Source organism: Schistocerca gregaria, chromosome 7 (assembly GCF_023897955.1).
Source record: "Schistocerca gregaria isolate iqSchGreg1 chromosome 7, iqSchGreg1.2, whole genome shotgun sequence".
NCBI classification, from domain to species: Eukaryota; Metazoa; Arthropoda; class Insecta; order Orthoptera; family Acrididae; genus Schistocerca; species Schistocerca gregaria.
The window spans coordinates 98,923,239-98,948,018 of record NC_064926.1 but is presented as its reverse complement, the minus strand read 5'-3'; the positions used below and the strand labels follow the sequence as shown (position 1 = coordinate 98,948,018).

The window sequence follows — 24,780 nt, the reverse complement described above, 5'->3', positions numbered from 1 at the left end:
ATGATGAAATTTATGTTCCTGGCGAATTCCTGGGCGCTATCAATTATGTACTTCCCTAGTTTGTCTTGCGATAAATTTCGAGTTCTTAGACGCCATACCGAAGCGTCGTGAAAAAACAGTGATTAAAAATGAATGACAGTTAAAATGTGGTGGCCAAAATGATGAAATCAGGAAAGCCCTTCATATGTGGTATATCTCCATCGAGACTACTTTCTAAATTACCCCTCGTACTCAAATGCTTAATATTTTCCTTTATTTTACGGTAGTTTCACTTGCTCTATTAAAAATTGCTTCATTTACCTGTTTAGTGCAGCATATTGCGCTGTACCTGTTTGCAAGATTGGACCTTTTAAGGACAAGATTACCTGGTTCAGTCATCTGCTTGGAGCACGTCTCCAAATTTTACTACACACTATTCAATTTATCTTTCCTCTCAGAACAACTATTTCAAGTTTTCGCGTAGTTAATTATTTAATAAGTTATATATTTGGTCAAACAAAATATTTTCATATCACAATTTTGTTTTAATACAAAACCAAACATTAACATTTTCCATCTATGGAAATAATCTGAGATAATCTGTAGTTGCACTATTTTAAAATCTTTATCGTCACAAAAATTTTGCTGCTCACATATTTATGTTTGTATCTGACACTGGCTTAACAGTCAAAAAGTAGTTAGGAAAATAATAAATATCGCGGAATATTACTCCAGTATCACGTGTTTTTTCATTTATAAAACTTGTAACCTTCATACAGAAAACACTATTAAACACAACATGTAGAACAAAATTAATCTTTCCTAAAGTCTTACCAGTGAAACTATTATTCATTATATACTACTTTAATCTCGAAGTTTATAAAATTTAGCTGTTCGAGCTAGAAAGGAATTCAGAGTTAAAGAAATATGAAATGCTTGTAAGAGTGTTGTAGGGTAGGTTGTGCCGAGAAATAGTAGTTAAGAAAAAATTCGATACGTTGCGCCATTTTCGAGTTTATTACCATTGAAATTAGACAATCAGGCCGTTGTGCGAGCAAAGTCACGCGGCCCGCAAGAGACGGTGCCGCCAAACGTATTCGCCGTTTGTTTCCGTAACATCGAACGACACAAGAACTGAACTTTGTACGGTGACAAGGATCGAACCCAAGGCAAAGGCTGACCATTCTTGCGCGCTATCGTCTATGCTAATTGTATATGACACTACTCGTGTCTGGCGCACCACTTGACTTTTCGTGCCCAAAACCTGATTGAATAATTTCAACTCAAAATACTGTAGCTCGGAAACAGTGCAACGTATACACTTTTTTTCTTAACAATTATTTTTAAGTAGAAGCCTACCCTGCAATACCCTTACAAGCTTTTCAGACTGTTTCTGCAACCTTCTATAGGAAACACAGGTCAAATGGGAAAGCGTCTCTATTAGAAATATTACCTAAACAATTGGCAGTGTCATAATTTAGACATTCTCGGCGGATCTTCTCGCGTTATCAGCTGAGTCAAAGCGTCATTCTGCAACAACGTTTCAAGAAATTTTCTACTTGTCATCTTCAGGCGAAGTGTCGCGTTCGTGTCATTTCCTGCCGAAAATCTGTATCTCCACGACTGAATGCAGGGCGATACGCGACCTGCGAGAAGACGAAGATACGATCGTCCTGGCGGAAGACAAAGGCAATGTGACGGTGGTGCTACTATCGGTTGAGTACTGGCAGAAGACTGAGATCCTTCTACAGAATCCAGCTTACAAACATGTGAAAAATGGTGTAAGAGGTCCATGACTAAGGAATTTATTGCTAGCGCACTCGAGCAGATGTAATTTCGAAGGATTGCTCACGCGCAGCCTGCGATATGTAAGCTATAAGAGAATCTCAGACCAGAGAGCAGTGTTGGCTGAAGTAGGAACTGTGTGTCAGTAGGAGTAAGGAGTAGCTAGCGGTCTGGTGTATGGAGTTGGCTGGGCCGGTCGTGGGGAGCGATGGCGGTGCCTGAGCAATGTAATATAAGGTAAAAGCAGCCTCGCACATGTGTACTATCTTTATATCAAGTCCCATGTAAATTTTTAAAAAATCTCTTGATAATTATCTTTCTTATAAAAATTAACTTTTGATAATCATTCATCTCAATTTAAAGAATTTACTAATTTCTCCAATCCATGGTCATCCGAATTATTGTAAAGAAAAAATCAGATGTTTCTTTTTATACATGAAAAAACTATCGGCCAGCTTTGCACTGGGCTGTGCCAGAAAAATTTGTTATAAGAGCATATACACTCCTGGAAATGGAAAAAATAACACATTGACACCGGTGTGTCAGACCCACCATACTTGCTCCGGACACTGCGAGAGGGCTGTACAAGCAATGATCACACGCACGGCACAGCGGACACACCAGGAACCGCGGTGTTGGCCGTCGAATGGCGCTAGCTGCGCAGCATTTGTGCACCGCCGCCGTCAGTGTCAGCCAGTTTGCCGTGGCATACGGAGCTCCATCGCAGTCTTTAACACTGGTAGCATGCCGCGACAGCGTGGACGTGAACCGTATGTGCAGTTGACGGACTTTGAGCGAGGGCGTATAGTGGGCATGCGGGAGGCCGGGTGGACTTACCGACGAATTGCTCAACACGTGGGGCGTGAGGTCTCCACAGTACATCGATGTTGTCGCCAGTGGTCGGCGGAAGGTACACGTGCCCGTCGACCTGGGACCGGACCGCAGCGACGCACGGATGCACGCCAAGACCGTAGGATCCTACACAGTGCCGTAGGGGACCGCACCGCCACTTCCCAGCAAATTAGGGACACTGTTGCTCCTGGGGTATCGGCGAGGACCATTCGCAACCGTCTCCATGAAGCTGGGCTACGGTCCCGCACACCGTTAGGCCGTCTTCCGCTCACGCCCCAACATCGTGCAGCCCGCCTCCAGTGGTGTCGCGACAGGCGTGAATGGAGGGACGAATGGAGACGTGTCGTCTTCAGCGATGAGAGTCGCTTCTGCCTTGGTGCCAATGATGGTCGTATGCGTGTTTGGCGCCGTGCAGGTGAGCGCGACAATCAGGACTGCATACGACCGAGGCACACAGGGCCAACACCCGGCATCATGGTGTGGGGAGCGATCTCCTACACTGGCCGTACACCTCTGGTGATCGTCGAGGGGACACTGAATAGTGCACGGTACATCCAAACCGTCATCGAACCCATCGTTCTACCATTCCTAGACCGGAAAGGGAACTTGCTGTTCCAACAGGACAATGCACGTCCGCATGTATCCCGTGCCACCCAACGTGCTCTAGAAGGTGTAAGTCAACTACCCTGGCCAGCAATATCTCCGGATCTGTCCCCCATTGAGCATGTTTGGGACTGGATGAAGCGTCGTCTCACGCAGTCTGCACGTCCAGCACGAACGCTGGTCCAACTGAGGCGCCAGGTGGAAATGGCATGGCAAGCCGTTCCACAGGACTACATCCAGCATCTCTACGATCGTCCCCATGGGAGAATAGCAGACTGCATTGCTGCGAAAGGTGGATATACACTGTACTAGTGCCGACATTGTGCATGCTCTGTTGGCTGTGTCTATGTGCCTGTGGTTCTGTCAGTGTGATCATGTGATGTATCTGACCCCAGGAATGTGTCAATAAAGTTTCCCCTTCCTGGGACAATGAATTCACGGTGTTCTTATTTCAATTTCCAGGAGTGTATATATGCGTTATCTGGCGACTTCATTGAGGTAAGAATTTTCAATTTATTCAGTATGATCTTTCAGGGCCATGACGCAGCACTGCTGAAGTCAAAAATTTACCAGTTTAAATTATTGAATAATTATTTAAAGGTTATAAGTGAGCCACAGTTTTATTGAGAGGTTAGTCACGTTATTATTGTGAGGCTATACAACAATAAAATGTTGGGAGATTACACTAAATGTGAGTGTTATACCTATTTTTTCTGTTGGGAGGTTACAAAGGGCCCTACATCAGCTGCGACGATGAAGGCCATCTCACTGCTAAACAACTCAGGAGTGGACAAGGATATGGTTAGAAGGCTGTATCCCAGAGCTATGATATCGTCACGCTTGTACGGACTTCCAGATATATACAAGAAGAGAGTTCCACTACGTCCAATAGCGGACACAATAAATTCACCAACTTATGGAATTGCCAAAGACGCGGTGCTGTTACTGAAGCCTCTCGTGGGTCATTGTCCCAATCATGACAAAAACTCGACAGATTTTCTGAAGATACTTCGAGGGACGTCTGGACAAAGATGACATAGTGGTCACAGGCAAATTCTTCCAACACTTAGACGGAGTAGCCATGGGTTCCCCCCCCCCCCCCCCCCGCCCCCCCCCCTGCCGCCATGGATCGCAAACCAATACATGGAATACTTCGAAAAAATGGCCCTCGAAACGACGCGTCTGAAACAGAAGGTGTTCTACCGCTATGTGGACGAAACGTTCGTGATTTTGCCGCATGGCGAGGAAAGTCTACAAGAATTTCTTAACTGCCTCAAAGGCATACATTACAATGTTAAACTCACCATGGAGGTGGAACACAAAGAATGTCAGTTTTTCCTCGACATTATGATAAAGAAGGAGACTGATGGCACGTTAGGCCATTCTGTTTAGAGGAAGAAGACAAACCGACCTGTACTTTAACGCGGATAGCTGCGACCGTCCCACACGACACATATCCGTGCTCACCACACTGGTGCAAAAAGCACGAGACATAGGCGACAAGGGGAATCTAGTTTCCGAAGGGCAGAACTTGACGAAAAAACGGCTATGCTGAGACGCAGACAAGACGCGCTTTCCAATTGAGCAAGAAGAACGAGAGAAGACGTAAGCGACGAAGACAGTAAGCGCTTGGCGTTCCCTCGGTATGTTGGGCCGCCCACGGCAAAGATTGCAAGGATATTAGAAAAGAGCACATTAAAACCATCTGCCGCTCATCAAAGTCAAGAATATGCTGGGCTCAGTGAAGGACAAATTAGGAATACAGACAGCTGGAGTCTACAGCATCAGCTGCGAGTGTGGCAAACAGTACTTCGGTCAGACTCAGTGACGTCAATCGCAGTGCTGCTCAGAATACGTTAGGTGCGTTCACCTAGGCCAAACGGAGAAACCTGCAGTGGCGGAATACAGTCTCAACGAAAACCATATGTTTGATCTCGAACAAACAAAGCCGGTATGCAGGGCGAGCGGGTTCTGGGATTCGGTTTTTAAAGAGGCTGTGTAGATGCGAGTCCATTATAATCTTGTCAACCGAGATAGCGGTTTCCAACTTAGCACAGCGTGGTATGAATCGATAACAGAAATACGACAAGAACGCTCGAATGCGAAACCGGCGAAGGGAGGGCCAGGACGCAGGAAGCCCCCACCATAACCCCCCCTCCCCCCCCAATCCCGCCCCGAGGACCACAACTCCCCTTCCGGAGGCGCGTGATTGCCGCTGCCGTCGAAGACGAGGCAGAGAAGCCTGCGGCCCAGCATCTATAAAACACGGAGAGGACACGAACCCTACACTCTGCCTGAAGTTGACAGTAGGAAACTATCTGGAAAACGTTGCAGCAGAACAACGGCTTGACTCAGCTGAATTCAGCAGTGCTTTAACTAAAAGTATCCATAACGAGAAATGTACCTTTTGAAAGACAAATCTGGGTCATTATACTGTGTGTGCTTCACTGTATAACGAGGTATAAGCCAGAAAGATAAGAGATATATGAAATATGGTTTAAAAATAATAAGTATAATGTAAAGAAAAAACTTATATTTAATTGAAACGTATACGGAAAAATTGTGAGAGGAAAGGTAAATGTATTTTGGATATAAATAGAAAATGGAAATGAAATGATTGTGAAAACAAACATCCATTGTTTGGTCTCCTGGATGGAGGGATCAGAGAACTTGGAATCAGAGTTCAAAAAAGAACTGCCAGGGAAGGATATTGGACAACAAAAAATTTTCTTTTGTGACCAAAAGAACAAAATTGTCAGAAACAGAAAAATAATAAAATAATGTGTGAAACAACATAGATAGTAGAAACAAAACAATAAAAAAAATAAAAAAAGGGAGGGCTGCTATGAAACCAGTTAAGTAAGATTATACGAATGTTAAATATCATAATTTTGACAAAGTTCTGTTAAAATTACATTTCCCACTATAGGTAATTCAATATAAACTAATTAAAGTGGCTAAATAAGTAAATATAGTAGTGTTCAGATAACAATTAATATTGGGACATCAGTAAGTCGTGGTTATTAAGAAGAGAAAGAAATAGTCAGTGGACGAGTAAATGTTGATAGAAGTTTGGAGAGAGCAAAGCAAACAAGAGATGAAAGAGAGAAACAAGTTAAAAAAAAGCACAGGCGAGAGAACTATTGAGAATAAGACTGAGACGTTGTTTTCCTGGATAGTGCTGGCATTTGAACAGCGATATTTCTCCAAACTGGAGAAAAGCGTCAAGTGCAGATGTGGCCAAGTTTGCTAGCATATCTGGCTATCAGGAAGATTGTCTTACGTAAATGTATCTGCAAATGGTTCAAATGCCTCTGAGCACTATGGGACTTAACATCTGTGGTCGTCAGTCCCATAGAGCTTAGAACTACTTAAACCTAACTAACTTAAGGACATCACACACATCCATGCCCGAGGCCGGATTCGAACCTGCGACCGTAGCGGTCACGCGGTTCCAGACTGAAGCGCCTAGAACCGCACGGCCACGCCGGCCGGCTGTATATGCAACGGCATTAATTATTTTGAATGAAGTAGCATATTTGAGACACCGCACAAACCCTGGCGCAAATTCGAATTGTTTGCAACAGGTGCTCACAGTGAATCGTAAATTTAATCGAATAAAACATTCAAAACTGAGAAGTGTGGTAGAGAAAATGAGTCCGAAAAATCAAGTATGATCGAGAGAAACAAGAAATGCTGATGTGGGAGTTACACGTATTTACAGTCAAGAAAGTGAGTAAAAAGAAGTGGAAGAATGCACTCACAGGAAGACACGAGGTGAGCTGACCGATCCTCCTTCCACACACTCACAAACTGACTTGCACACATATGTAGATATGTAGACGCATGTACACAGAGCATTCAGCATACCGGATTTGATCAAGAAGGAACAAACTATCAGTATCAGTTTTGTTTGCAGTCACTTCTCACACACGCACTTGGAAACAGAAGACAGGTTTAAAGCAAAGTGAACGGACCGTTCTGAGTCGCTCTGTACTGCTCGTCGTAGAGGTGCCAGACGCGCGCGTGCGCCTTGACCAGCGTGCGCGTCGCCAGGTAGTCGCCGACGCCCGTCGCCGGAAGGCCGGGCGGCATGCCGGGGATGGCGTAGCCCCAGACGATGATGACGGGCTCGTTGAACGTGATCCACCACTTCACCTGAACACCCAGAGACACTCGTGAGGTGAGGGCCCCGCAGTTGAGCTCGGCGGCCAGTTACGAGCGCTGCCTCACGGGAACTTACCCTGTCTCCGTAATTGTCGAAGAGCAGCTTGGCGTAGTCCGCGAAGTAGTCTACCATGACCTCGTTAGCCCACCCACCGAGGTACTGCAGCGCTTGCGGAAGGTCCCAGTGGTACATCGTCACCTGCAGCAAAAGTAGGTTTCTCCATGTATAAGGCACAAAGCTCCCCTCACAGTCAATTGTCAGTTTTCTAAATGTAATTTCATTTCTGAGATGTTACCACTGTCTTTGTTCTATACCAACGATCACGTCCAATTTAGGAACACAGTTAATGTAACAATTATTCTCTCTCTCTGTATTGGGATGCATCTATGCCAGAGCCTCCTGCAATGGGCAGACATGCACTTTCCATAAATGTTTCAAATACCACTTTCAACGCAAAATTACGTTTTCTTTTTAAAGGGCACAAGTATACTTCTGAGGAAATGAAAACGAGAGGTGCAGGTAGTGATGACGGACTAGTTTCCACTGTTCAAAACCTCGTACCTCCTGATATACACAGACTTTAAAGGATGGTGATGGCACATCAGTTTCTGCTGTGATACACAGACCAAGTATTGCCTACACAAGGCCCCGGGACAGTCCAGACAACAGCATTACTGCATTACAGCATCACGACAGAAACAGTGTCATCGCTTCCATTACTTAAAGTATTTCGCAAGATATAAGGTTTAGAGCACTGAAAACAAGTTTGAAATGACTACTAACTGTACCTCTGTGTTGTGTACGTAGTTCTGCATAGTCAGCGCGTACACAGCTTTCCCACTAGAGCGCGCCCCGCTAAGCACAACAGTGCAGGCGCAGCGCTCGTCTGTCTCTGCACTACGAGATGGCGCTGCCATAGAGATGGGCCAAATTCTGCTTCCGCCGATCCCCGTATTAATATGTACCGCAGCCAATGAGATTGCTGCTAACATAGAACCTTTCTCCTCGCCGATCACATTCGCGCACTGATACATGAACGAACGAGGTATTATAACGAGTGTACCGGCCTCCGATAAGTCAGTCGGCATTAGTCTGCATTTATCTGCACTTGTCTGTACCAGTCTACATTAGTCTGTACCAGTCTATAGTCAAGTTTCAGTCTGCGCCTAATAAGATTGTCATATTCCTGTACATAGCCATGAAGATAAATGTATAGACACTTTGTCAAGTATGAGAGATATGTGAGAATAAGATTAACGTACCAAGACCAAAGGAACTTCAGATTGTCAATTGTAAATAGCATCCAGAATCAAGTAATTTTATGCCTGTTATTATTTTAATAAATGTGTGTGAAAATTAATCAAGGTCTGTTTAAAGTTGGTCACCGTCTGACCTAACGGCAAAAGATAAACACGCCACGATAAGACCACGAGACATATTGCTGACACTCGCCTACTTCGTTAGAGTAATGAGTCAAATTATCTGATGGTGTGTGATGGTGTGTGTACCGAAGGACTTACAGTACGCACAGCACACTCTAATTTTCATTTTGGTAGAAAAAATGAACATGTACCATTTTAAAAAGCATAACTTTCGTTTTGAAAATGATATGTGCTTACTTGTAGAGACTGTGTTCCTGACGACTGTAAGAGTTCCTAACATGGTTGCATCCCTGGCCAACTGCATTTTTCACATTTTGTTTCATTTCAGAAATATCCTATGATGTGGCAAATTTAGGTGATGTACCCTATATATTTGATGTCTCACATAAAACTTGTACCGCAGATATTACGGATTTGGAAGTGCTATTGATATATCGTTTTCACGAATGGAAATTGGAAATTTGTGGTAAGTTCCCGTGGGAGCAAACTGCTGAAGTCATCGGTCCGTAGGGTTACACACTAGTTCATCTAACTGAATCTAGCTTACGCTAAGACAACACATACACCTATGCCCGAAGGGGGACTCGAAACTTCGAAGGAGGCCAAGGCGCCTCAGACCTCGCGGCTACCCTGCGCGGCTCACAGAATAGATTGGTAGTCAGGGGCGCTATCTGTCTGAGGTTCACCGAGGACATACCGTGATGGAAAGACCTTTCGGGTGTTCGAGGAGTACTGTGGTGAATGTCTTCAACACGTGGCGAAACCAAGGTGAAACCATGTCTAGAGGTTGGGCGGTCTCTACTCATTACAGATGAAATGAGTCAGGCGGCGAACTGTGGCGGAACTAACACTGGGCAGAGTACAAGGGTGTATGAACACACAGTGCAGCGACCACACCTGACGGTAGGGCTCCGCAGCCGACGATCGATGCACGTGCCAATGTTAACTCGACGACATCAGTAACCACGACTTAAATGTGCACGTCATCATCGAGACTGGTCTTGGCACAGTGGCAGATCGCTGCACGGTCTTCTTCATCATGCCATTTGGAGGACGCGAATCCGTCGTCTTCCAGGGGTACAGCTCCCTGACACCTATACTGCGGAACGGAGACAAGCTGATGGAGGCTCCGGTAAACACTGATGTGAGGATTCACGGGTGTAGTGGAGCTCGTGCAAGGCACCATGACGGCTAAGGAGTATCGTACAATGGTTGTAGACCACTACAGCCCTTCATGGCGATCGTGTTTCCTGACGGCAGTGACATTTTTCAACAAGATAATTCTCCATGTCACAAGACCAGGCGTTTGGTGGAGTCATTGGGGGTACACAGTGGCAGGTTCCAGTTGATGTGCTGGGCCCCCAACCCGATCGAATACATCTGGGATGTGATTGAATGTGACGTGAGGACTCCTAGCCCCTCTCCCCGGATTTTACGGGAATTGAGTGAGTTGTGTGTGCGGATGTTGTGGCAACTTCTTCCAGAGACCTGCCAAGGCTTCGTTGCTTTCATGCCGCGAGACGTCGCCGCTGTTATCCTTTCCAAAGGTAGACATACCGGCTGTTAGGTAGGTGAACATAATGTATATGGCGTCCTAAGAAAACGCCAATAAACTTTAGGGGCAGACTCCTTACACAAAAACAATAAATGTCTAGTAAACAAGGGCTCTAAACTGCTTACCTAGAGAACTAGGAGCACTTGTTCAAGAGAAGAGTCGGTTCACACTGACGACGAGGAGAAAGTGCTCATAGCTCGTAAAGTATGCGTTTTAGACCCGATGTTTACTAGAAATTTCCTGTTTTGGTCAATACATCCTGCGCCAAAAATATGGAAAGGAAAGACCTTGATGTGGAAAAAGGAATCGGTAATACGTCCTTTTTATATTTTTCATGGTACAAGTTACAGGTTCCTCTTATCCTGATCAATTTTTTTGCTTTGAACTCAAGACAGTTGTTACTGTCAGATCGCAGACCTCATCTGTTGCAGTGGACTTTATTTGAACACATACCCTTCCCATCAATGTAATTCATAATGAAGGATGTGAATAGCTGTATGTACAGGTTATACAAAAATAAAGAAAGTGTTACAAATTCAATTACGTCTGCAGTGAAATACAATACTGATAATTGAATGTATTTCTTTTAACGAGGAGCAGTCATAGGGCTTTACTTATCACCTCGAAGAAGTCAAGCTACGAGAGCGAAACTTGGTGTTACGCATTATCTAAAAACTCACCCTTCCATGTGCAACATTTTTCCCAAGGATGAAGGCGTTGTCGGTTGAAGTTTGCATTTTGATTGTTCAAGAAAATAAAAAAATCGCTTCATTATCATTTTGGATATGGCTGTCACGCAACAGTTTCTTCACCCGAGGAAAGAGGAAGAAAGTATTCTGTACCATTTCTTGGGAATACGGACAATGAGGAAAACTTTGTTACCCTCAGAAGCAGCTTGTGCAGAATGCGCCGGGGCGTTTTAGTGGATCACAAACACCCCACCGAGTGAGATGCATTGGTTAGCATACTGGACTCGCATTCGCGTCCGACCATCTTGAGTTAGGTTTTCCGTGATTTCCTTAAATAGTTTCCGGCAAATGCCAGGATGGTCCCTTTGAAAAGGCACGGCCGATTTCCTTCCCCATCCTTCCCTAATCCAATGGGACCGATGACCACACCTTTCGGTCCCCTCCCCAACCAACCAACAAACACTCTCTTAGATAGCTTAACACTTCACATACCCTCGTCAGGAGATTTAGATAGTGCGCGCCTATCGCTGTTCGGTATTTACAGGCAAAATCTGTTAGCACCAATCCACGGCAATCCCGAAAAACGCTCAACATCACCTTGCCGATGATGGTCGGGCTTTCATTGCAATGGTGATTCGACTCGATATGTTTATACTGTTTGCTTTGTTCGTTGTCCTCAGGATGACAGCAATACAAGCACGATTCATCCACGGTGCACTGTCCTGACACAACTGCTACATTTCCGGTGCTGTCTCGGGTCTTTTAGCTCTTTGGATAAGTGTCTGCATTTCCCTATTTTACGAGGGCGCGCTCGTAAGTGATGGCCCCCAATATTATATCCTGTTCTCAATACCGGCCGAGGTATTACGTTTCATGCACATTTATCGGTCCGGTCGACTTTCTCGCTTCGCTGACACAAGTTGCAACCCTCCGCCGCAAGAGGACTGCAGATTAAAGCGTGCTATATGGCGCTGTGTAATGTGTGTCACTGCATGAGAGACAACGTGCTGTAATCGAGCTTCTGAGAGCGAGAAACGTGCCTCCAATGGAAATCCGTAGAAGAATGAAAACTGTGTACGGTGACGATTGTGTCGACATCAGTAGTGTGCGACGTTGGTTGTTTCTGTTCCTAATGAAGGGAACGATCGTGCTGACCTCAACGTGTGTGACAGTGTTCAGAGTGGACGACCGGCTTACGGCAACCGACGAAACTCATCGGAATCGGGTTGATGAATACATCAGACAAAATCGTCGGATAACACAGGCACGTCTCCCAGGTAACTGGGAGTGTGTACTGGCCATCACTGCAGAACTGCGGTGTGCGCAGTGGCTGCCCCGAATACCCGATATAAAACGTGGGAGGTCTGACATGTGTAAACAAATTATTTTTCGTTTTGAGAGTGAGGATTATGGGCAGCTTTACAACATCGTGATGAAAGCTGGGTTCACCATTTTCTCTCCAAAAACAAAAGAGCAGCAGTGGAGTTCCCTCACAAAGGATCACCGACGCCAAAAAACGAAAAAGAAACAAAAAAAAATCATGACGCCATCAACAGGCAGGCATGTTCCAAGGATGTTCAAGGTGTGCCGTATTTGACATTCGTGCCTACAGCATAAACTCTGCAAGGTACTACGAGACCCCCAGGAAACAAAGCACGAAGTTCGAAGAGTTCGTCCATACACGCAGAACGCTCTCTTTCATCATGACAATGCTAGACCCCACACAAGCAGTGCGACAACTTCAACAATGCAGTGCTTTGGGTTCACTGTCATCGGTCGCCCTACATACGGTCCTGATTTGGCCGCATCCTATTTTCATGTGCTTACAAAACTTAAAAGAACACCTTCGAGGACATCACATTGATTGTGATGAAGCGGTGTAAGCAGAGTTGAGGTTCCGGCACCGTCAACTGTGTGAAAAATTCTGCAGTGACGGTATTAACAAACTGGTACCTCGTTGGGAGTAATGTGCTCCTCGCCAGGATGACTTTTCTGAGAAATAAATATGTAGAAGTGAAGAATAAAGACTTCGAACGTTAATAACATTTGTTTTACAAACAACCGTGTTGGAGGAACATCTGAAACTGAGCATTATACCAGATGTTGAAAATACCGCTACAGTTGTGAAGTTCTTTTATTATCACACGACCGGTTTCGGACTCTTATACTACCATCTTCAGCCATCGTACGCTGTGCTCGTAGGTAGCATACCGTGCCTTGTACACTTCCACCGCGGAGCTCGGGGCGTGACAGCACCAAGTTACGACACCTGAAGATGGGCTTATAAGAGCCCGAAACCGGTCGTGTGATAATAAAAGAACTTTACAACTGTAGCGGTTGAGCCGTGGCGCTCGTTACTGGCGCGCCAGTCTCTTGGATGTCCATTATCGATCCTTCGATGTTTCTTATCTTTGCTTGCCTTGTTGTTTTACGCATTCGCGGGGCGAGGAGTAGTTGAAGTTTGCTAGGGCTACCTGCTGAGACGCCACGAGGTACGAGGTGGAAGCGACCACGTATATGTGGAGTTGGCTGTGCGCGGTCTGCCGGTTCAGCGTGGAGGATATGTGTTGGCTGCCTGCCTGTCTGCTCTCCTGATTTTGCTCGCCGTGCCTTGCGACCGCCTAGCTTGGGTTGGTGCCTGATGTATCCTACACGAGCCATACCTGACGTCGAGCAGAAGCCAGAAGTTAAGCAGCCTTGTGTTTCTTTAAAGAAAAGGAGCAAATGTATAAGACCTTTTGTAACCAATTTCGGTAGCCTCTTAATGGTGCCTTCGCGTTTACACTACCTTTGTGAAGAGCTAATTTATTTTAAATTTAAATGGTTGGGGTTCCCTGTCCTTTATAATCTTTTGGGGTTTTTATTCGAATTTTCTCTTTGAGGTTCCTTCCTTGTGCTTGGTTAAAAGTTTACTTGTATAGCGGGAAGTGACTCCTGGTTAAAACTCGGAGAAGGTGTTTGATGTTACTGCCGTTTCCGCCATTTGTCCTTTCAATTAAGTGTTCTCATCCCTTCGAGTGACCTTGTGTCACTCCTCGTTAATTAATGCTGGTTTATGAGTACTTAATTTTAAATTGGCCATTTGAATTAATATTTTGGAGCGCAGTATAGCACTAAGGTAACCTCATTGTATACCACCTTGTGCCCCGGTCCAGTACCTTAATTTTCAGTGGCACGAGTTAACTCCACTACCGGTTTTACTGATGTGCTCCATTCAAAATCTGGTCTTGTATAAGTTTGCCCCATGTGTGTCTGGGAACACAGAGATAACCTTTAGTGTGACTTCAGTGCTAGTCAGTTAATGTAATCTTCGTTTTGGCTTGGCCTCCATTGAAGAGTTTGAGTGGAGCGTATTGTGTTTGATTTGTTATTCATTTAATTACTGTGCGTTTGTTTATTTAATGGGGAGCAAGACATTTAAAGACTGTTGGTATTAACTCCCCTAGTTGCGGGGTGTTGCTAATTCGTTCCAAATGGCCTATTACTTATTCAATCACAAGGCTGTTGATTAGTTGGTTACTGTGAGTTACTGTGAGTAAGAGTTTGTAACACGTATCAGCGGTTTTTTCAACATCTGGTAACGTTTGTTTTATTGAAAAAGCTTAAAGGGTTTTCGCATGAAAAATGAGGGGTCATTGCTTTTCAGCATGTCCTCGCAGCAGACGGCGACCTATTTAATGAACAAAATGTCGGGAAAGATACTGAAAACTGGTTCATAACTATTTTACGCTTTTCCCAGACTTGCCTAGACTATGGTGCACCAGTCTTCGAGCAACAGTGTGTGTGTCTTGTGATTTTCGGATTTCCACACAGACATGATTTGTCAATCCGGCATCGTCATCCACATTGACTACATACAGTCCAAACATCAGCGCCACCTTAAGATTCCAGAATGAAACTTTCACTTTGTAGCGGTGTGTGCGCTGATATGAAACTTCCGGCAGCAGCTATTCTGCGAAACTTGCAGTACTAGTTCTTATGGAAGAAAGTATATTGCCGAGAAATGGTTTAGCCACAGCCTGGGGGATGTTCCAGAACGAAATTTTCACTCTGCAGCGGAGTGTTCAAATGGCTCTGAGCACTATGGGACTTAACATCTATGGTCATCAGTCCCCTAGAACTTAGAACTACTTAAACCTAACTAACCTAAGGACATCACACAACACACAGCCATCACGAGGCAGAGAAAATCCCTGACCCCGCCGGGAGTCGAACCCGGGAACCAGCGGAGTGTGCGCTGACATGAAACTCCCTGGCAGATTAAAACGGTGTAGATGTTTCCAGAAAGAAATTTTCACTTCGCAGCGCAGTGTGCGCTGATGTAAAACTCCGTGGCAGATTAAAACTTGGTGCTGGACCGATGCTAGAAATTTGGGACCTATGCCTTACGCGGGGAAGTGCTCTACCAATTGATCTACCTAAACACGACACACGAACCGTACTGACAGCTTCACTTCCTCCAGCACCTTGTACCCTACCTTCTGATCTTCACTTGTCCACGAAAGGCAAAGGTCCCGAGTTCGAGTCTCGGTCCGGCACTTAGTTTTATTGTACCAGAAAGGTTCAACTTAACACTTGTCTGATATGATGATACACCACGTCAGCACGAATTGTTAGGGCGGCATTCCTCCATTTCAAATGCAGAAAGTGCATTAACTATTGCACAATGCTGCACTGTATCAATAGGTTGCTCAACTTTCCTTTGGCTCGTCTACCGACGTGATGCGGTACCGCGGTAAGGGGTTTTACTGTGTACCACGACTGCATACGTCTACCTGACTGCCAACAAACAAACGTATTAATCCTACATCTTTATTTACCGTGGTGATAAATACAATTTTATGAGTACTCCTCCTAGCGCCATTCAGTTTTACAAACAGAAATAAAAATGATAATTTGTGCACAATTTCCAAACGGGTTAAACTATTGAACAAGTATACTAAAAATTTTTGCTCTTAGTGACGTACTGCACTCGAATATAACTAATTTATGACAATAGGATTCGGGGCTATTCTGACGACTTTTATTATGTCTGCCAGCGAAGAATATTGTGCAGACGAATGTTGTGTGCAACATCACATAATGCTTTCGAATACTTCACGGCTTATGGTGGACCAATATCAGTTCCAAAAGCGTACTGGAAGAAAATTGTCTTTGTATATACGTGGTTATATCCATTAAAATACTCGAAGAGGGCAGAACGTACTGTGAAATAATAACTAGCAATGGTGTGGTACATTTCGGAACGTGACAGTCATTCAGGAGTGATCCATTATGAGAAAAAAGTGGCTGTTCCTTACCACAGGTTGAATTCCGTTGGCCAGCAGCTCGTTGATGAGGTTGTTGTAGTAATCAATGCCTGGCTGGTTGATGACGCTGAGGTCACCCTTGGGTAGCACGCGTGACCACGAGATGGAGAATCGGTACGCTGTAGCCTGGAGAATGAGAAATGAAAAAAAGAAAAAGAGAGATTTTAACAAACAAATAAAGTACGTTGTCTGCCTCTTTCGACGTGTTTTGCCCTAGGAGCCGGAGAGACGTCATATACTTTCTGAATATTCTGCCGTGATATAGAACAGCTAGAAAATAGTTTATTTATTTCTTCTATTTTGTATTTAAGTTAACTAGATTAGGGCCTTCACACCACCTTTTACATCGTACCAGGGACTTACTCACACAGCAGTCTTTATATTAGAGTTACAAAGAAAAAGAAAATCATTTTAATATCATAAATGGTAATAAGATGGTAGTAATAGAACTAAAAAAGTAAGTGATTTCAGGTGTGCCGCTGGGGAGTGTCGTAGGACCGTTGCTGTTCACAATATCCATAAATGATCTTGTGGATAACATCGGAAGTTCACTGAGGCTTTCTGCGGATGATGCTGTGGTATATCGAGACGTTGCAAGAATGGAAAATTGTACTGAAATGCAGGAGGATCTGCAGCGAAATGACGCATGGTGCAGGTAGTGGCAATTGAAACTCAATGTAGACAAGTGTAATGTGCTGCGAATACATAGAAAGAAAGATGCCTTACCATTTAGCTACAATATAGCAGGTCAGCAACTGGATGCAGTTAATTCCATAAATTATCTGGGAGTAGGCATTAGCAGTTATTTAAAATGGAATGATCATATAAAGTTGATCGTCGGTAAAGCAGATGCCAGACTGAGATTCATTGGAAGAATCCTAAGAAAATGCAATCCGGCATCAAAGGAAGTAGGTTACAGTACGCTTGTTCGCCCACTGCTTGAATACTGCTCAGTACTGTGGGATCCGCACCAGACAGGGTTGATAGAAGAGATAGAGAAGATCCAACGGAGAGCAGCGCGCTTCGTTACAGGATCATTTAGTAATCGCGAAAGCGTTGCGGAGATGATAGATAAACTCCAGTGGAAGACTCTGCAGTAGAGACGCTCAGTAGCCCGGTACGGGCTTTTGTTAAAGTTTCGAGAACATACCTTCACCGAAGAGTCAAGCAGTATATTGCTCCCTCCTACGTATACTTCGCGAAGAGACCATGAGGATAAAATCAGAGAGATTAGAGTCCACACAGAGGCATACCGACAATCTTTCTTTCCACGAACAATACGAGATTGGAACAGAAGGGAGAACCGATAGAGGTACTCAAAGTACCCTCCGCCACACGCCGTCGGGTGGCTTGCGGAGTGTGGATGTAGATGTAGATATCCTCTCATTTCAAGAGTTTCTCCATCTACAGTTTTCGCCGCGGTTGCCATCTAATGCACCCCTGAAAAGACGCACAAGAGGGATACAGGGTCACAATACCGTTGAGTGTACCGTGTTCAAGGCTGTGTAGGTCAATACGCCCTCCCAACATTATACCTTCCCACACCTTAACACTTGGGCCACCAAAACGATCATGTCAGACAACGTTCCTGAGTGCGTTGCGACTTCCCACCTGACGCTTTATGAGGGTACGGCCAGCATTGTCCAGCATGACCAGCTTGGTGGTCTAGATGAGATGGGATGATGAGGTGATGCATAATCTCGCGAGGGCGTACTGACCCCCCAAGTATTTGAACACGGTACCATTCACCTGTCTGCGTTATTATGACACTATTCGTTTCCCATTGGCGTCTTCGGAGAGATGTATTCGTCACCGACTTCGTTTCTAGGGACAAAAATGAGCGACCAAATCGAGTGGCACAGGTGGAGGATATTCGACGAATGGACTGTCCTGTTTGTTTCCCCAACTTGTATCCCAACGACCACGAGTGGGGTGTGCTGGGGAGACGTACTGAAGCACGCTACTTGCACGAATGGACATCCAGCAGTTTTCTACGACGCTGGTGGAGGAATGGAACACCCTATCATAAGAACTGCTCACCAACCTTGAGGCAGACGTGGGCCCTCGCTGCAGAGATTGCTTCGCCACCCCTGGCAATCACACACTCAATTAAGAATCGTATCCCACCTTTTCTAATGTCCAGGGGACCATCACTAATCACGGCGACTTCAGTGCAGTTACAGTCTTAGAATAAAACTGTCATTTCTGTTCGTCTCATTGTGTATTTCTTCCAGTTACCTTCTGAACTGTACTGTACTATACTAGTTCATTCTATATACGGTCCATGCTTTATCGAGCTATTTTACTTGCCTTAGGTTTTACACGCTTTGTAGGTTGAAAGGGGAGGCTCTGTTAAGTTTTTATAGGGCATGCACTGATGCTGGTGCCTTCTTGCACATTGTAGCTGTGTGCTCAGCGCAATTTAGATTTTCATCTGTTATTGTTCATAGAGTTTTGCTGAGTGAGAGGAATTTATTTTTATCCGATTTAAAGATAGTAGGGATTCCAGATACTTCGAGCTCATGAGCCTAGAATGAGCAAGCAGGTTTGCTAGGGTTTTGAATGGATTGAGTCTTAACCCTATATTCTATATCATTCATATTCATTATACACACAGGTCAGTTCTGACATTGTCTGTAGCTGGTTTCAATCTAATCTGCGTAGAAATTGTACATTGTTGGCAAGACGTCAGGTACGAGTGAAATCATTACAGTGATAGTAGAGAAAAATTTCGGCTCCTAAGTTTCCCAAGTGAAATATCTAAGTCGACAAGGTCAAAAGATGTTCTAAATCTAAAATAACCTGACTGTCGGTTCCTATCTATCCTTGGTTACTTTCAGATCGGCTGTTGTTTTTATTTGAGCAGATTCTGTGCTGCAGTAGTTTTGGAAATTGGTATTCGTCTGATAGTTTATCTGTACTGAAGTAGTGGTTTTCGGGTCGTGGGCCATACATTCTCCGATCATGGTTACCGCCGGAAGAACACATATGGGGAATTAGTCAGAGTTTGCTGTACCAGCGTCCATCTCGTGCATTGGCTTAACAATTCCTTGGTTCCAGGCCTCAGGGAAAACGGTTACGATCAAGGAGATGTTGAAGGTATCTCTTAATGAAGGCAGTAGTTAGTCAATAATAAACTTGATCATTTGGACTGTGATGCCAGTGTATCCAGCAGATGCTGTTTTGATGTTCATAAAGAATTTTTTGAAGCTATTGGCAGTACCGTGCTTGAGACATAGGTTTTCTAGCTACCATCATTTATCCCCACCGTATCGAAAATCGTTCCATTATCTCTCGATGCAAAGTGCCTTATTTTTACTGAAGTACGAAACATTATTGAGCTCATGGATTCACTGCAATATCACTGAACGTGGACTGAAATATGAACAGTGTGATTTACTGGTTCTTTTGGCATAGTGAATTACAAAGTGAGATAGAAAAGCCACTGGATTGCAAAAGTACGAGCTTTTAAGTTTATGTTACGCTGCCTTCTGGCGACATTGGTTTTCGACTGTGGTGGAACTTAATAAGCGGGTACCAGATACGATTGGCCGAGGGCGAAGAGATATGGAACGCAAGGCGGAGTGCAAGGTGCTCGATTATTTGGAAGGAGTGGTAAAACGTTGGACGGAGATCTATGTAACGTTTGTATAGGTGAGTACTGGACGGCTCAGGGTCTGTTAGGTGGTCGGGAAGTTTACACGCCGTATTCAGATCGTTAGTAGATTTAGTAGATCTGTTCAATGTGGGCTTTCTTTTGGATGGTTGGTACGTGGGAGTTCGAGGGTAGCTTTCGATTGGGCTTTGATGCAAGTTATTGTATTGTTTTAGTTGGCTGAACAGGACGTCTGCGGGTGGTGAGGTATAAGTCTCAAGGACTGAAAACTCGGGTGTAATTTCCTGCTTTTTACAGGCTGTATGGAAGGTACCACTGGTTGCACAAAGAGGTGAACTCACGGGATTTCAGTTGGAGTGACTGTTGGAACGCATCACCTAGTAGAGGTTTCTTTTATTTTGCCGCTATTTAAGTAAGTGATTCAGTAAGTGAATTACACATGTCGTCTCACACTAAGCCCACTGCGCAACAAGAATAAAGTACATGTTTCCAGTGGACACAGTTCTGCGCAGTATGGGTAACAGGTGCACCACAGTGTGGGAGTCAAATCAGCGGCCACCGGAAACGTATTCCAAAGTTCAACGACTCTTACGGAAAGCGTCTGAATTGCACGCAGATTCACCTTGAAGTTCTAGCAGGTTATGGATCACATGCAATGTGCCATCCAGCCGTAGTGGATTGGTGCCAACAATTCGGCTGAGGTGGCCCAGACGTGGGTGATGTTACTCTGGGAGGACGGCCATCGACGTCGACCCGAATGACCAACATCTGGGGGGAGGGAGGGGTGAAAGATTTTCCAAAGATTACGAAATTCACACATCCGCCTTCGAATAGCTCTATGACCTTGAAGCGGATTTCTGTCGTCGAAGAGCTGCAAAGTTGGCGCAATGTTCCTATTGCTATTTACAGAGGAGTTGAAAAACAAGTGTGTCTTTGTCATTTAAGTCTGGTGTAAGTTTCAATCAAATGTAGCTGGGCTACGGGAATAATGTGTAGGTTATGTACTTTTCGAAGGCTGCTCGTACATTTCCTCTATTCGCAGCGGGCTGGCAGCGGCTGAATTATCGCTCTTCAGCCATCGGAGTTCGTCTTTATAGTAGGATTTCCGGTTTTCCCAGGACGGCATTGTAATCTCGGAAAAACGGGTTTTCTGCTGGTAATCTGGGTCGTACTTGTATGATATTTCGATCGTGTAAGTTGCAATCTTCAAGTGCTATCCCAGTGATGCCCTCAAGAAGATTAACGTGTAAGTACGACATGGATTACCGGCAGAAAACCCGATGCACAATTTATGATTAAATGAGCGATGAGATTAACATTCGCTCATCGTGAGGACAGTGGAACATAGGCCCCTGGAAACTGTTGACATGGACTGGGATGTGGTAAGTATTGGCGAGGACGTTTTATGGAAAAATGACACTGGATGTCTGTTTGGTAAGAAACTGATGAGATGCAGGTGTTAGGAGAGGAAAGGGACGTCAACTTGACAAAGGAAGCGTGGGTTGGAGCCTTATATGGAATGGGATGGATAGGGTAGGCTATGGTTGGAAGAAGGTTGGATTTCGGCGATGAGAGAAAGCTCTGGAAGGCTATTTAAATATCGATGAAAAAGAATGTGAAGTGTTTAGTAATGGTGTGTATGGGCAGGGTGGTGGGAGGGGGGGGGGGGGGTGAGGGGGTGGGGGTGAGTGATCCGTGATGATAGAGGAGCGGTAGCGGACGAGGATTCTCAAGGGTAGGGACCACTGTATCATTTAGGGACAAGTTTAAGGGAGACGAGTTATTTTCTGTAGTGTGCGACGTTGTGGGGTAAGGAGAGGTGAGCTACACAGTCGTGTGGCAAATATCGTAGGAAAGCTGGACAGGAGATGTAATGATTAGCGAGCAACTTAACACAGTACACAGAAGACATACTTAACTTGCATTTCTCCAAGCGTACAGAGACTCATTCTAAGTAATGCAGCAAGAAATAGAGTCCCGCTCTCTGTCAACAGGGGTGGAATGCTCTGAACAGAAGGAGAACGATGGTGTCGGAACCATGACTGGGTGGCAACTGCATTGCTTCATGTATCAAAGAAACTCCAAGCGTTACTGAACTGTCTGGCTGCCGCTGACCACAATATATCGCAGCGGCAGAGAGCGCTCGTAGTCCAGAGCCGTTGTAGGCATGACTCAGCAGGAGAGCCCCATTGGGACCTTCAGATCCCGTGTGACTGACTGCTATCGGCGTCTGACGGAAACTTCCATCAGATTGCCACAGGGTGTAGCGAGATTCATTACTCAAAATTGCTCGTCTCCAGTCACCCACTTCCGTCCTCTTTACACCATCTCAGAAGTCACTTAACATTAACTCCTGGAATTTGCGGCTCATGAGCTGCTGGACCATGGTATCCCAATCTTTTTGTCTGTCAGGTCCGTAGCGTTTCCATCTGACAGTCACATAACCAAGAATCCACTTGGGCAGCCTTAGAAGGGTTGAGATATTCGTAATGGATTTGTCGCTTGACCAGTCGACGCTCAAGTCACTGAGCTGTCCTGATCGACCCACCTTACCGTTACTGCTTCTCTACTGAGAACACAGTGCTCCCCACCTCCTTTTAGACTGGCAGGTCCGCTTCTCTAGACCTTTAGTGTTCACATACACGTTAAATAAGGGGTGTCGAGATGCATTTGATCAGATAGCGTATTAGTTTGGCAGATCTGCAGGCTATTAGTAAAGAGAAAGCCATTTCAGGTAACTAGGCTTACTCATCTTAATCCCACACTCTAATCTAACGAGCTAGGATCGCAATGTTGGAAGTGTGCGCTGGGGCGCAGTACTCACGTTGATGGCCCTCAGCATCTGCACGTCCTCCTTATACTTGTGGTAGCTGTCGCAGGCGACGTCGCCGGTGGCGCCGTCCGTGGTGAAAATAGGTTGTTCGTGGAACATGTGGTCCCAGATGCTCTCTCCTTTTCCTTCACAGGCAGACAAACATTTAAGCTTCGTCAACGTCATTTCAATAAAAACCTAGTTTTCAAGATCTATATCAAAGTTTTTGTTTATTTTGACCAAACTCATGCATCTACATCTACATCTACATGATTACTCTGCAATTCACATTTAAGTACTTGGCTGAGGGTTCATCGAATCACAATCATACTATCTCTCTACCATTCCACTCCCGAACAGCGCTCGGGAAAAACGAACACCTAAACCTGTCTGTTCGAGCACTGAGTTATTTTATTTTGATGATCATTCCTACCTATGTAGGTTGGGCTCAACAAAATATTTTCGCATTCGGAAGAGAAAGTTGGTAACTGAAATTTCGTAAATAGATCTCGCCGCGACGAAAAACGTCTTTGCTTTAGTGACTTCCATCCCAACTCGCGTATCATACCTGCCACACTCTCTCCCCTGTTACGTGATAATACAAAACGAGCTGCCCTTTTTTGCACCCTTTCGATGTCCTCCGTCAATCCCACCTGGTAAGGATCCCACACCGCGCTGCAGTATTCTAACAGAGGACGAACGAGTGTAGTGTAAGCTGTATCTTTAGTGGAGTTGTTGCATCTTCTAAGTGTCCTAGCTATAAAACGCAACCTTTGGCTCGCCTTCCCCACAATATTATCTATGTGGTCTTTCCAATTGAAGTTGTTCGTAATTTTTACACCCACGTACTTAGTTGAATTGACAGCCTTGAGAATTGTACTATTTATCGAGTAATCGAATTCCAAAGGAATTCTTTTGGAGCTCATGTGGATCGCCTCACAGTTTTCGTTATTTAGTGTCAACTGCCACCTGCCAAACCATACATCAATCTTTTCTACATCGCTTTGCAGCTGGTACTGGTCTTCGGATGACCTTACTAGACGGTAAATTACAGCTTCATATGTGAACAACCTAAGAAAACTGCTCAGATTGTCACCCAGGTCATTTATATAGATCAGGAACAGCAGAGCGCCAAGGACGCTTCCCTAGGGAGCACCTGATATCATTTCAATTTTACTCGATGATTTGCCGTCTATTACTACCAACTGCGACCTTCCTGACAGGAAATCACGAATCCAGCCGCACAACTGAGACGATACCCCAAAGGCACGCAGCTTGATTAGAAGTCGCTTGTGAGGAATGGTGTCAAAAGCTTTCCGTAAATCTAGAAATACGGAATCAACTTGAGATCCCCTGTCGATAGCGACGATTACTTCGTGCGAATAAAGAGCTAGCTGCGTTGAACACAAGAACGATGTTTTCTGAAACCGTGCTGATTAAGTATCAATAGATCGTTCCCTTCGAGGTGATTCTTAATGTTTGAATACACCTACTGCAAACTGACGTCAATGATATAGGTCTGCAGTTCGATGGATTACTCCTACTACCCTTCTTAAATACTGGTGCGACCTGCGCAATTTTCCAATCAGTAGGTACAGATCTATCGGTGAGCGAGCGGTTGTGTATGATTGCTAAGTAGGGAGCTATTGTATCAGCGTAATCTGAAAGGAACCTAATCGGTATACAATCTGGACCTGAAGACTTGCTCGTATGAAAAGTTTGGAGTTGCTTTGCAACCCCTAAGGTATCTACTTCTAAGAAACTCATGCTAGCGGCTGTTCGTGTTTCAGATTTTGGCATATTCCATTCGTCTTCCCTGATGAAGGAATTTCGGAAAACTGCGTTCAATAACTCCGCTTTAGCGGCACAGTCGTCGGTAACAGTACCATCGGCACGGCGCAGCGGAGGTATTGACTGCGTCTTGCCGCTTGTGTACTTTACATACGACCAGAATTTCTTCGGATTTTCTACCAAATTTCGAGACAATGTTTCGTTGTGGAACCTATTAAAGGCATCTCGCATTGAAGTCC

General features: G+C 44.8%; 1 protein-coding gene across 3 annotated transcripts in view; it reads right to left on the bottom strand.

The window, feature by feature from the left end:
- Positions 1 to 24,780, bottom strand: part of LOC126281893 (myrosinase 1-like) — a 114,590-nt gene that overhangs the window by 70,014 nt on the left and 19,796 nt on the right. For all 3 annotated transcript variants that reach the window (XM_049981209.1, XM_049981210.1, XM_049981211.1), the window contains exons 2-5: positions 22,763 to 22,896; positions 16,314 to 16,448; positions 7,463 to 7,585; positions 7,197 to 7,377 (exon numbers count right to left, since the gene is read on the bottom strand). In XM_049981209.1, coding sequence (XP_049837166.1) covers positions 7,197 to 7,377; positions 7,463 to 7,585; positions 16,314 to 16,448; positions 22,763 to 22,896 — 573 coding nt within the window. The remainder of the gene's footprint in view (positions 1 to 7,196; positions 7,378 to 7,462; positions 7,586 to 16,313; positions 16,449 to 22,762; positions 22,897 to 24,780) is intronic.